The sequence below is a fragment of the Brassica napus genome, chromosome C6 (genome assembly GCF_020379485.1).
Source record: "Brassica napus cultivar Da-Ae chromosome C6, Da-Ae, whole genome shotgun sequence".
Taxonomy (NCBI): domain Eukaryota; kingdom Viridiplantae; phylum Streptophyta; class Magnoliopsida; order Brassicales; family Brassicaceae; genus Brassica; species Brassica napus.
In genome coordinates, this window is record NC_063449.1 from 18,241,174 (window position 1) to 18,253,753 (window position 12,580).

At 39.9% G+C, this 12,580-nt stretch overlaps 1 protein-coding gene across 1 annotated transcript; it reads right to left on the reverse strand.

Annotated features, from left to right (window-relative positions):
- Nucleotides 1-9,732: 9,732 nt before the first annotated feature.
- LOC106422871 (inactive GDSL esterase/lipase-like protein 23) lies at nt 9,733-11,904 on the reverse strand. The gene is made up of 4 exons (XM_013863658.3): nt 11,590-11,904; nt 10,999-11,117; nt 10,313-10,769; nt 9,733-10,226 (listed from the first exon to the last, which is right to left on the reverse strand). Exons 1-4 carry the CDS (start codon nt 11,843-11,845, stop codon nt 9,901-9,903), a joined length of 1,158 nt encoding a protein of 385 aa, XP_013719112.1. The 5' UTR covers nt 11,846-11,904; the 3' UTR covers nt 9,733-9,900.
- Between the last annotated feature and the right edge of the window lie 676 nt (nt 11,905-12,580).

Below are 12,580 nucleotides of genomic sequence, written 5' to 3' on the forward strand. Positions count from 1 at the left end.
AAAGTTGAAGCTAGCGCGGCTGAAGTGTTGTCCCCTCTTGGTATTTTTGTCAGCTCAAATTTGTCGAACTACTGAGCGATTTCTCGGAGAACTGCGAGGTATGATTCCATTCTTTCATTCTTTGCTCCATATTCTCCATGAAATTGGCTTGTGACCAATTGTGAGTCGCTGAAGGCGCTAGTTTTCGAGCAGCGGTTACGACCGCTAACACTAGTTTCTCCATTACGGGGTATCTTGTCTCAGCGTCCACCAATGACCTGCTTACATAATATATTGGTCTCTGTTCTCCGTTTTTTTCGTGGATCAGCACTCCGCTTACTGCGTGTTCGGAGGCTGCGACGTATAGGAAAAGGGTTTCCCCCACGATTGGTTTCGAGAGTATAGGGGTCTCGCTTATGTATGCTTTAAGTTCTTTTAGGGCGGAATCACATTCTTCGTTCCAATCAAACTTTTTGTTTCCTTTCAACAGTTTGTAGAATGGAAGACATCTTTCGGTTGATCTGGAGATAAAGCGGTTTAGCACAGTTATTTTGCCGGTGAGGCGCTGTACTTCTCGGACTGACCTCGGGGGTAAGGTGTCGATGAGCGCCGCGATCTGTTTTGGATTGGCTTCGATTCCTCTTTCGGTCACGAGGTATCCGAGGAATTCTTCGGAGGTTATTCCGAAGGTACATTACATCGGATTCAACTTCATTCCGAACTTGTTGAGGATGTTAAAGCATTCCTAGAGCCGAAGAACGTGGTCGCTGGCTCTCGATGATTTTACTAGCATGTCATCTGTGTAAACTTCCATCGTTCTTCCGAGTTGTTTGGAGAACATCTTGTTTACTAGTCTTTGATAAGTAGCCCCAGCGTTCTTTAACCCGAAGGGCATTACTTTATAGCAGTATGTCCCGCGCTCGGTGATGAGGCTTGTTTTTCTTTATCGTCGGGGTTCATGAGGATCTGGTTATAGCCAGAAAATGCATCCATGAAGGAAAGCAGTTCGTGTCCAGCTGTGGCTTCTACCAGTCGATCGATGTGTTGTAACGGAAAGCTATCTTTTGGACAAGCTTTGTTAAGATCCGTGAAATCGATGCAAACTCTCCACTTTTCGTTTTTATTTTTCACTACGACCGGTTCTGCGAGCCAGTCGGGGTATTGGACTTCGCAAGTAGAACCAATGTTTAGAAGCTTGTCGACTTCGTCGTTTACGGCCTTAGCTCGCTCAAGTCCCAATTTTCTTCGTTTCTTTTTGATAGGTTTAAACGTCGGATCGGCGTTTAAGTCGTGGTAAGTAATATTAATGTCGATCCCGGGCATGTCCGCTGCAGACCATGCGAATGTTTTGACGTTTTGCTTGAGGAAAGATAACAGATCGTGTCTGATTTCAGGAGACAGGTCGTTTCCGATATTGACGCCTTTTTCCGGAATTTTTTTTCCCAGGGCGACAATGCTTGAGAGATTTTTATCGGGATCTCTCACAATGAGGCCGCGGGCGAGCGAAATATTCTCCTCTCGCCGAGGCATTTTCTGAAATCCGGATATATAGCAAGCTCGGGACTGTTTCTGGCTCCCACATATGGTCTTCACTACAAGAAAACAGCGATATTCTGACGGACATTCCGACGGAAAATGAAATCCTCGGAATATACCGAGGAATTTCCGAGGAAATTCCGAGGAAACACAAAATTGGGTTTCCTCGGAAAAAACCGATGAATTCCGAGGAAATATTATAGCCGTTGGAGAGCCGTTGGGGGATTTTACAAAATTCCGAGGAAGTTCTGACGAACTAGTTTTTTCCGTCGGAATTCCGTCGGAATTTCCTCGGTATGTCGGCAGGATTTAAACTATAAATACAAGCACTCCTCTTCCTCTTCATTCACTCCATATCTTCATCCTCCCTCTTACTCTATTTACACACGAATTTGATTCATAAAAAATATGTCTTCTTCAAATTATTTTCGTTCTTGGATCGATCGACCTCATTTGGATCCGAACACGAGATTGCTTACGGAAGAATACCAACGAGGTATAACCGAATTCATGGGGTTAGTTCACCGACAACCGGAAGCAAAAACAGGTATGTTAAGATGTCCTTCCTCTAATTGTAAAAATAGAAAGGTTATTAAAGAGTGGGATGTTTGGACTCATCTATATTTGAGTGGGTTTACACGAAGTTACAAAATTTGGTATCATCATGGGGAAACTGATTATGAACATGGTAGTACTAGTGAACCTCAGCCAGCGGTTAGATTAGAAGAACCAATTAAAACGGATGTAGATTATGGTGTAGGTACTGAGCAGATGGTAAATGATCATTTTAGAGGGAAAGATTTACCCAATGCAGAAGCTAGGAGATTTTATGATATGTTGGATGCTGGAAAGCAACCATTGTACGAAGGTTGCAGAGATGGTCATTCAGCTTTATCATCTGCTACAAGATTGATGGGCATTAAAACAGATTATAATTTGGCTGAAGACTGTGTGGATGCGATTGCTGATTTTGTAAAAGGTATTCTACCCGAGGATAATGTAGCTCCTGGTTCATACTACGAGGTTCAGAAACTCGTAGCTTGTCTTGGTTTATCGTATCAGGTAATAGATTTATGCAGCGACAACTGCATGATTTATTGGAGGGCGGATGAACAGCGGGTTACATGCAAATTTTTTGGAAAGCCTCGTTATAAAGATACGAGTGGAAGAGTTCCAGTGCCATATAAAAGGATGTGGTATTTACCTTTGACGGAAAGGTTGCAGAGGTTGTATCTGTCTGAACGCACAGCGCAACCAATGAGATGGCATGCGGAGCACTCAACAGATGGTGAGATCAGACATTCTTCAGATGCAAAAGCGTGGAAGCATTTCCAATCAAAGTATCCCGACTTTGCGTATGAGAGAATAAATGTCTACCTTGGATTATGTATTGATGGTTTCAGTCCGTTTGGCAAGAGTGGAAGACAGTATTCTCTATGGCCCGTCATTCTTACACCATACAACCTCCCCCCAAACTTGTGCTTGCGACGAGAGTTTTTGTTTCTCTCGATTCTCGTTCCCGGACCAGAGCATCCTAAGAGATCACTTGATGTGTTTCTTCAGCCACTAATATATGAGTTGCAACAACTATGGGCTCAAGGTGCTGAAACATACGATGTTTCGTGTAAAGAAAACTTTCAAATGCGGGCAGTACTAATGTGAACAATAAGTGATTTTCCAGCATATGGTATGTTGTCTGGATGGACAACGCATGGAAGGCTATCATGTCCATATTGTCAAGATAACACTGATGCTTTCCAACTAAAGCACGGAAGGAAAACTTATTGGTTTGACTGTCACAAGAGATTCCTACCACCTGATCATCCATATCGTAGGAGTAGGAATTTCTTTACGAAGAACAAGAGGGTGTTTGACAGTCCACCTCCGGAAATTTGTGGGAAAGATTTGAAGATACAACTAAGAGATTTTGGTGCAGAAAGGACGCCAGAAGTCGGTGGACATGAGCGTTTTCCGGTAGATGCTGTTGGAGAACTACATAACTGGCACAAAAAAGTATTTTCTGGGATCTGCCATACTGGGAGGATCATCTGCTAAGGCATAATTTAGATGTCATGCATATTGAGAAGAACTTTTTTGACAATCTCATGAACACGATCCTTAATGTTCAAGGTAAAACAAAGGATAATTTGAAGTCAAGACTGGATTTAGTCGATATATGTGCTCGTTCAGAACTTCATGTTGATGAGAATGGTAGGGCTCCTTTTTCCATATACCGACTTGATGCAGCGGGAAAAGATGCGTTCTTTGATTGGATTTCAAACGATGTGGAATTTCCAGACGGTTACGCATCAAATTTGCGTAACTGTATCGACAGAAAGGAAGGAAAGTTTACTAGCTTGAAAAGCCACGATTGCCATGTAATGATGCAGCGCCTCCTTCCGTTCGCCTTCAAGGAACTATTACCACGAAATGTTCATGAAGCAATTGCAGGGATAAGTGGTTTCTTCCGCGATTTATGCACGAGATCAGTGACTCTTGAAGGTATTGAAAATTTGAAGACTAACATAGCCGTGATTCAGTGCAACCTTGAGAAGATATTTCCTCCCTCATTTTTTGATGTTATGGAGCATCTTGTTATTCACCTGGCAAGAGAATTGGAACTTGGTGGTCCTGTGCAGTATAGATGGATGTATCTGTATGAGCGGTATATGTTCCATTTGAAGAAGATGGTGAAAAATTTAAGTAGGGTGGGAGGTTCTATAGTCGCACAGATGATCAATGAAGAAACTTCAAACTTTGCCGAGTACTACTTTCCAGCAGAAGTTCAGACCAAAAACAGAAGACCTGCTCGGCATGATGATAGAGGCGAACGGGCAACATATCATGTTACGGTTCCAGACATTTTCACAGACGTTGGACGACTTAGCGGAAAACCAAAGGACCGTCGACTTACTGAGCAGGAGCGCAGTCATTTGCAAACATATTTGCTCACCAACTGCGAAGACGTTCTTCAATATGAGAGGTAAATAAATGAGCTTACAAATTTTTATTTTAACAAGTTGAAATTTAAATCTTAATTAATTACATTATTGTCATCATATACAGGATTTTCATGGCAGAAAAGCGGTTCGAGTATAGATACGCCACAGAGGACGAACTAGAAGAAATGAAGCAGAGAGAATTTACTGGATGGATGTTTACTTATGTGAGTGCTTTAAACAAATTAAAATATATTTTATCAATTCAGATTCTCGATCGATCGATGGAATACTCTCATCGATCGATCACAATCTTACGGCCCGGTCCATCTTAGTAATCGATCGATTTGTTTTTGTTCAAAAACGCATCGATCGATGCGTTTTTAAAAAAAACATACAAGATTTTCCGAGGGCATTCCGAGGAACAATTCAGATTCTCGATCGATCGATGGGATACTCTCATCGATCGATCACAATCTTACGGCCCGGTCCATCTTAGTAATCGATCGATTTGTTTTTTTTTTAAAAATTACGTTTTTAAACCGAAAACAACGTTTTGCCGTTTGAATAACACCTATATAACCCTTATTAAGTGTCTTACGTTCATTATGAAGTCAAAAATTTGTTCCTTACCGTATAATTAACACTTTTCCGATTGTATGAACGAAATCTCGCAACATAAGAGAAACACTTATACCTTTTAATGAACGGTAAAGGGAATACTTTCAATTAGTTTTGAAATTTGTTATTTCATGGTTTATGCTCATGTATACAAAGAATCCTCAATGGTATGCATTACAATTGTATAAGAAATGAAATACGGCAAAAAAAATTGATGTTTTGAAACCCCAAACACTTGTTCCTCGGTATTTCCTCGGAATATTCCGAGGAAATTCCGACGGATATTTTACTATCTGTCGGAATTTCCTCGGAATATTTTCATTTTACCGGGCAAATATTTTGTGAAAATTGAAATTAGAATTCCGACGGATAATGTCCGTCGGACCCTAGGTTTTATAACCGCAAGCCCCTTCTTCTTCCCCATTTCTCTCTTCTTCCTCTGCGCCACTCCTCTCTTTCTCTCCGGCGATTTCCCCCTGAAATCCGACGATATCTCTGGCGATCTCCCTCTTCTCTTACACAAATCATGTAAGGACCCTATCCCACTCTCTTAGGTTCTATTTGTTAAGTTTTTGTGTAGTTTTGATAGATTTTTGTTAGGGTGATTGGTTAGGATTGTGATTTGGTTGTATAATAGGTTTAGAATTGTGATTTGGTTGAATAATTTGTTTTGTTGAATTGATTTAGAATTTTTTTATAATTTTTTTATTTTTTGTATTTATAAAATCGATTTTTGTATATAAAATCGATTTTTGTATTTTACAAAACGATTTTTCTATATAAATTCGATTTTTTAAATTTTACAAAAAAAAATTTCTATATAAATTCGATTTTTTGGATTTTACAAAACATTTTAAATATCTATTATTTGGGATTTAAAAATACTTTTCATATATATATTATTAAAACTATTTTTTTGTAATTATTAAACAATTTTTATTTATTAAAACTATTTTTTGTTTATTAGAACTATTTTTATATATTTATTAAAAAAAATTTAATATATATAAATCTTTTTCTGTGATTAAATTATTTGGGATTTTTTTTAATAAAAAAAATTAATTTATATATTTCTGTATTTATTAAATATATTTTTTTAATTTACAGGTCTCATGATGATCAGACCCGGCCTCGACAGCGTCGTGGTCGTGGTGGTACGGGGAGCCAGTCTCGGGATTCCAGCCATTTTCAGGATTCTCCTTCGCCCCACAGCTCCAACCATACATCTCCCTCTGCTGCACCCGCTCATGCTCCTTTCGCTCCCGCTGCTGCATCTGCTCCTGTTCCTCCGGGTCCTCCGGGAGTGATGAGGGTTGCGGAGTTGGTTCAACAGCCCGGTCGTGACCATCTTCCGTATCTCACTCCGTATCAACATGGACGGAGTCAAACATAGTAATTAAATATTTTTTTTCTTTAAATTTGGATTCATTATTAACCGTTTGTTCTTTTAATAAGGTTCAACCGATCCGGGAACGGGATCAGCGCATGGATCAACCGTATGATGTACTCGGCCCTCGACAGTGGACATCCGACTTTCACTCACTTCCCAACCGACAAGCAGGTTCTGTGGTTTCGTCAGTTTGCGGTAAGTATTCTAATTTTTTACTTATATTTTTAATCTTTAATATAAATTTTCTACTAATTGTGTTTTTTTTTCAGCAAGAGTTCAACTGGAATTCCGATGAGACGCTCTTTATCTATCACCACTTCGTCCATAAAGTAATGGACAACTATGCGAAGCAGATCCACGAGTGGAAGAAGAAGTGGGAAATCAATAAGGTTCGATTTAATTTATTAAACAATTTTTTAATTTATTAAACTATTTTTTAATTTATTAAACTTTTTCTTTTTTTTTTAATTAAAAGGTCCCAAAGTCGATGAACGACACGGTCTGGAAGGAGTTGTGTGCGCATTGGGATAAGGAGGAGACGAAAGAAACTTCTTCCACCAACTCCACCAACCGCAGGAGCGACCGTAAAGGGAAGGGCATCTACAAGCATAACTTGGGTGCTCAATCTATTGCCACTCTCGGAGATCGCATGGTAAGTTCAACCGCTTTTTCTTCAATTATTTGAGTTTCAGAATTTAAATTTATTGTGCATTTCTTCTAATTTCTAATGTTTCTTTAATTTTATGTTTTTTTTCAAGGCAGAAGAAAATGATGGCGAGCCGGTTGATGATCTCGCCCTAATGAGGAGGGCGTATACCAACAAGAAGACCGGCCAGATTGATGACGGTCTTGTGAGGGACGTGGTCGACCTGGTCCAAACTCAGGTGGTAGACGAAGTGTCTCAGCTTCAAACCGAGGATGACGCTTCGACGGCTTCGACCAACTTGTCCCGGTTTCGAATCAACGAAATCGTTGAATCCGTAAGTTCTTTTTTTTTTAAAGTTCAATTCATTTATTTCTTGGTTTAAATTTCTAAATTTGGCTTTTTTCTATTCAGTCGGTTCCAAAGAAGAAGGGACGTTTGGTCGGTTTGGGTCGTCGCACCCGGTCGGTTCCTCCTTCTTCTGCACCACCGCCCTTTGTTGATCCAGAAGTACTTACGGCTCAATTGAAGGACAAAGATGATCGTATATCTTTGTTGGAGACCCAGATGGCGGCTCGACAGGCGGGCTATGAGGCACAGAGGAGGCTGAACCAGCAAATGATGGAGATGATGCAGAGGATGTACCCGAACGAGGTGTTCCCGGACGTGCCAGACCCGTAGTTTTTTTTCCCCCAATCTCGGAATGTTTTATTTGTGAAACTTTGAATATTAATTAATATGATTTCAATTTTACTTTTAATTTCATATTTTCGAATTTAAATTTCAGAAATTTTATTTTTTCAAAAAATTAATATTTTTTACATTCCGAGGAAATTAATTATATTTTTCACTAGATCGATCGATGCGTTTTTGTTCAAAAACGCATCGATCGATCCGTTTTTTTTTTTAAATATAGCGAGGGACATTTCCCTCGGAATTTTCCGAGGGACAGCTCCCTCGGAAAATTCTGAGGAACGGATCCCTCGGAATATACCGAGGGAACAGTTCCTCGGAATAAACCGAGGAAAAAGTCTGTCGGTATACTCCTATCGATCGATGTATATATGTCCAAACACGCATCGATCGATGAACTTCCGATGAATTATCCCGACGAAGTTCTCCCTCGGTATATTCCGAGGACTTTTCCGACAAACAAGGGATCCTCGGAATTTCCTCAGAAATTTATTTCCTCGGAATTCCGTCGGAAAATTCCGAGGGATTTCCGAGGAAAAAAGAAATTCCGAGGAATTATTTCCGACGACGTGTTTCGTCGGAATTTCGTTGGAATAACGATATTCCGACGAAATTCCGACGATTTTTTCCCTCAGAATCCTTGATGTTTTCTTGTAGTGCTTCTCGCCGGTTGGTGATAGAAATTTCACGCACTAGTGATAAATTGAGCGGACTGCCCTCATCTGATGTAACCAGGGGCGCCCTACGATGGCATCGAAGAGCATGAAATGATCAACCACGTTGAACTGGGTTTCTAGTTCGATGTCATGGGTTTTAGTGATTAGCGGTATGATTCCGAGTGATTGGATCGAGCTTCCTTCGAAGCTGTCAAGGGGGGTCGCTTCGTGATTGATTATCGGAATCGATCGATCTATTAATCGTAGTGCCTTTCGCGAAATGACGCTGATAGCGCTTCCGGTATCGACGAGGATCCTGGAAAAGATGGTGCCTGCAAGTTCTAGCGTGATGACTAGGGCATCGTCATGGGGCATATCAAGCTTAACGTTTTCGTGTTCGTGGAAGGTTATACTCATGTCTTCCTGCGTCATTCCTTCGGGGGTGCGACGTCTGATTTATACGTTGCTCGTCGCGAAGTTTTGAATCGTTTATCGTCGGAGAAATTGACCTGTTTTCGGGAAACAATGTTTTGTCCCATCGCGGTTCGGACAGCGCCTCTTGGCGGTGCCGGTTTCCCTGATCTGGAGGTCGAGACTGATCGATTCGATGCAGTCAGATCGAGTATGCTTTGGATCCATAATTGCGATTAGGAAACTTAGATCAGTTTCTTAGCAAAGATGTTTTCGTTTATCTTCCCCACAGTCGGCGCCAAAATGTAGATCCTAAAATCTACACTAAGTATTTTGTAGTGATTGAAAGTTTAATCTGGGGAAGAAAAGATGATGTGGGCAACGATATCTTTATAACAAAACGATGTAATCAGATTCCAGTAGGCAAAGATGGATTTTATTGATGAATAAGATTGAATACAATAAGAGAAACAAGATCCGAAGTTACAAACGAGATCGATAAAAGAAAAGATTTAAAGTGAGGTGAAAATGAGGCCGATGTGTATGTGTTGCTCTCTCTAGGGTTTTCTCCGTCCCTTTTTCTTTGTTCCCGACGTTCTCTTCTTATAGTCGATCGATCTCGGGTTACTCTCGACTTCTCCAGGATCTTCGGACGTCAATATCGGTCTGTTAGGGATGTTCTACTTTATTTGGGCCCTATCTCCGCGACGGACCGCATGACGGTTTCCATCTTGCTTCTGCTCCTGGGCCCTTCTTCTGTTTGGTCTTTCCTGGCCCATTACTAAGTTCGGATGGACCGATTTTGGGTCCAACAACATTGATATCAATTACTAGTGAAAAAGGATTTGAAAATGAGAGCAGGAAGAGCTGAAACCGTGATAGACTTTCGAATCAATCAAATACAGAGTATGAATTGCAAAGAACAATCTTTTATTATAGATGAAATGAAAACATCGCAAACTAAAACATCATTATATGACTCGTGACCCTTGTGAAAACCAGATTGACCACAAGATTTTGATTTGCACTGACTCAGTAGGACTCGTAACCATGGCTAGATGACCTAGACTCCCTGGCCTGGACAGTGGCTGACGTTGTAGGCACCCAAACCTCAGTCATAGGTTCATCGACTGGGTAAACTACGAGCTCACGGACGTTCATTGGCTGGATCACATTTTTGTCGGCTCCAATAAGAAGATGAGCAAACATCTCTTGTGCCTTCTCGGTATTGTGACGCCCATCAAAGAATAAGTAAGATCGTTGGTACTCGCATAGCCTCACATGCACGTTAGGTAGACCGCATCCATAAGCATCGTGTGTCCCAATTCCGCAGCAAGATGAGTTCGTCATGAAAAACCCTAGTAATAACCAATTGTAACGGTTTTATATATGAGTATTCACATAATATCCAAGCTTGAAATTAAGTTGTAATTAACCAACTCACGGTAGCTTGAGGGTTTCTGCGTCCTACGAATAATGGCATCATAGAAATCGAAGACGGTGAACTGGAAACCAGGAGTGGTTCTAGCCATTTCGTTCAACATCGGTCCGATTTTCTCATTATGTTGTTTAGCCAAATCGTTGAGAGGTTCATGGCATTTTTCCATCCCGGTGTTGTATTCTTGTCTGACGATTGGTAAGCAACCCAATGGTGCTAGGGTTTGGATCACGAACTTACTAGCTCCTGATGAATACAGCAAGCTGATATCGTTCTTTAACTTGTTGGTCACGGAAGTTACAAAAGCTTGTTGGGCAGATGCATCGGCGTTAGGGTTGTTCTTGGAGAAATTCAAGTAATCATTTGCACCAATGTATATCAAAAACGCGGACTTCTTGATGAAGTCATCATTCCAGTTTGCTTTCATTTGATTGAATTTCCTCACTTGTTGATTCAAAGTCAACTAAATCAGAAAGAAAAAAAAAGATCTATATTATTATTGCAGTTAAAACAAAAAGCTTATTGATTTTAAGCAAGTCCTTTATATGTGATGATGAACATAAAACAAGACGGCTTTTAATAATGGGGGTAAGAAGAATGATATAAGAATATATCTCGAATGATCATGTAAAAGATATCAATTCAATGTTAGTAAATATACATATAATATATAAGAAATTAGATGGACTTACAGATTCCACCGGAGCTCCAAGAAGAGTAGCATCAGCGACGGCAAAACTAGCTCCACGTGAGACATTGACGTTCGGTACAAGTGCTGGTGGGATCTCGATCGGAATCCCCATGAATTTTGCTGTGTTTTAAAGGTTTTTTCATATATTTCTGGTTAATTACTTTTTGGTTGAGTAACTAATATAGCAACACTATTTGATTAATAATTACTCTCTCGGTCAGATGATCCATATTTTAGAAAGAAAAAAAATCTAACAGATTCATATTTTACATTTTCAATATATACAATAATGGTAAATTGTAAATTTCAAAGACATTAATTGTATTTACTGAACTTTAGTTGATTAAAAATCATAACAAATAGATAAACACGGAAAAACTAAATTTTAGGTGTTTTCTATAAAAACTCTAGATTACACGTTATTTTGAAACGGATGAACTATTAATTAACGCATTAAATGGTGCGACTACTCTTTGTGTACGAGTTTCGAAGATAACTGACGAAAAAATGTTACCTAGAAAGATGGAAAGATGTATGGGTATTCGTACCAGAACTTTTTAGTCATTCAAAAAAAAAGAAAAAAAAATGGTACCTAAGAAGTCTGGAGCGATGAAACCGTCGGAGAATTTTCCGTTGGGATCATCTCGAGATTTTCCGTACGGCCAGAAACTTTGTGCAACGTTAGTTTTGGTGAGAGTCTGTTTGTTCCCAGCGTCGAAGTTGGAGTCACCGAACGTGAACAAGGCGGCACCCGAGTTTCTTTGTCCGGCGACAGTGACCGGGTTGTGGATCAGTGTCAGTACCAAAAGTAGCCCTAGAACACTCACTAAATTACTGTTGCTCGCCATCGAGGAAGAGAGATAGAGAGAGATGAAGATTGCTTCGTGCTTAAGTTCGTGGACCGGTTCACTGTATTTATATTGCAAGTTTAGTTTCTAACAAGTTTCAATAAATATACTATTAAACCTAGCGTGTCGCGCGAGGTTAATTTTCTAATACAACTACGTACGCACTAATGAAAGTGAATTGAGTAAACCGTTTATTGATTAATCATATAGTTCAAAAGTAACTTCTCACGATGTATTTGGCTTTAATACTGTTTTAGTAAGAAAGTCTATTTATTATCACCCGGATCAGGAATCCAGGATCGTGCATATTAGAGGCCAAATAAACTTTGAAAAAATGAGAACCTTTAACCCACGTGAAACAAAATAAGACATCTCAAATGTTAAGCAAAAACAAAAAGACACGCAGAAATAAGCAAGTGAACAAATATAATCTATAGTGGTAGCGGCCACGACGATGACAATAGAGATTTGAGATCTTGCACGAGATGACAACGTTCGAATAAAGACGATACCGTTCCACGGTATATTTTAAATACAAAAAAAGATATGCTGGGCATTTTATCAGATACCCGAATCAGTATCCGAACCCGATCCGAAAAAAGCCGAACCAAAATAGCAAAATACCCGTACATGTATTAAATTATGAGAGATTGGATATCTAAATCCGAACGAGTAATATCCGAACCAGGGGCGGACGCAGGTAAGAGAAGGGGGCGGACGCAGGTAAGAGAAGGG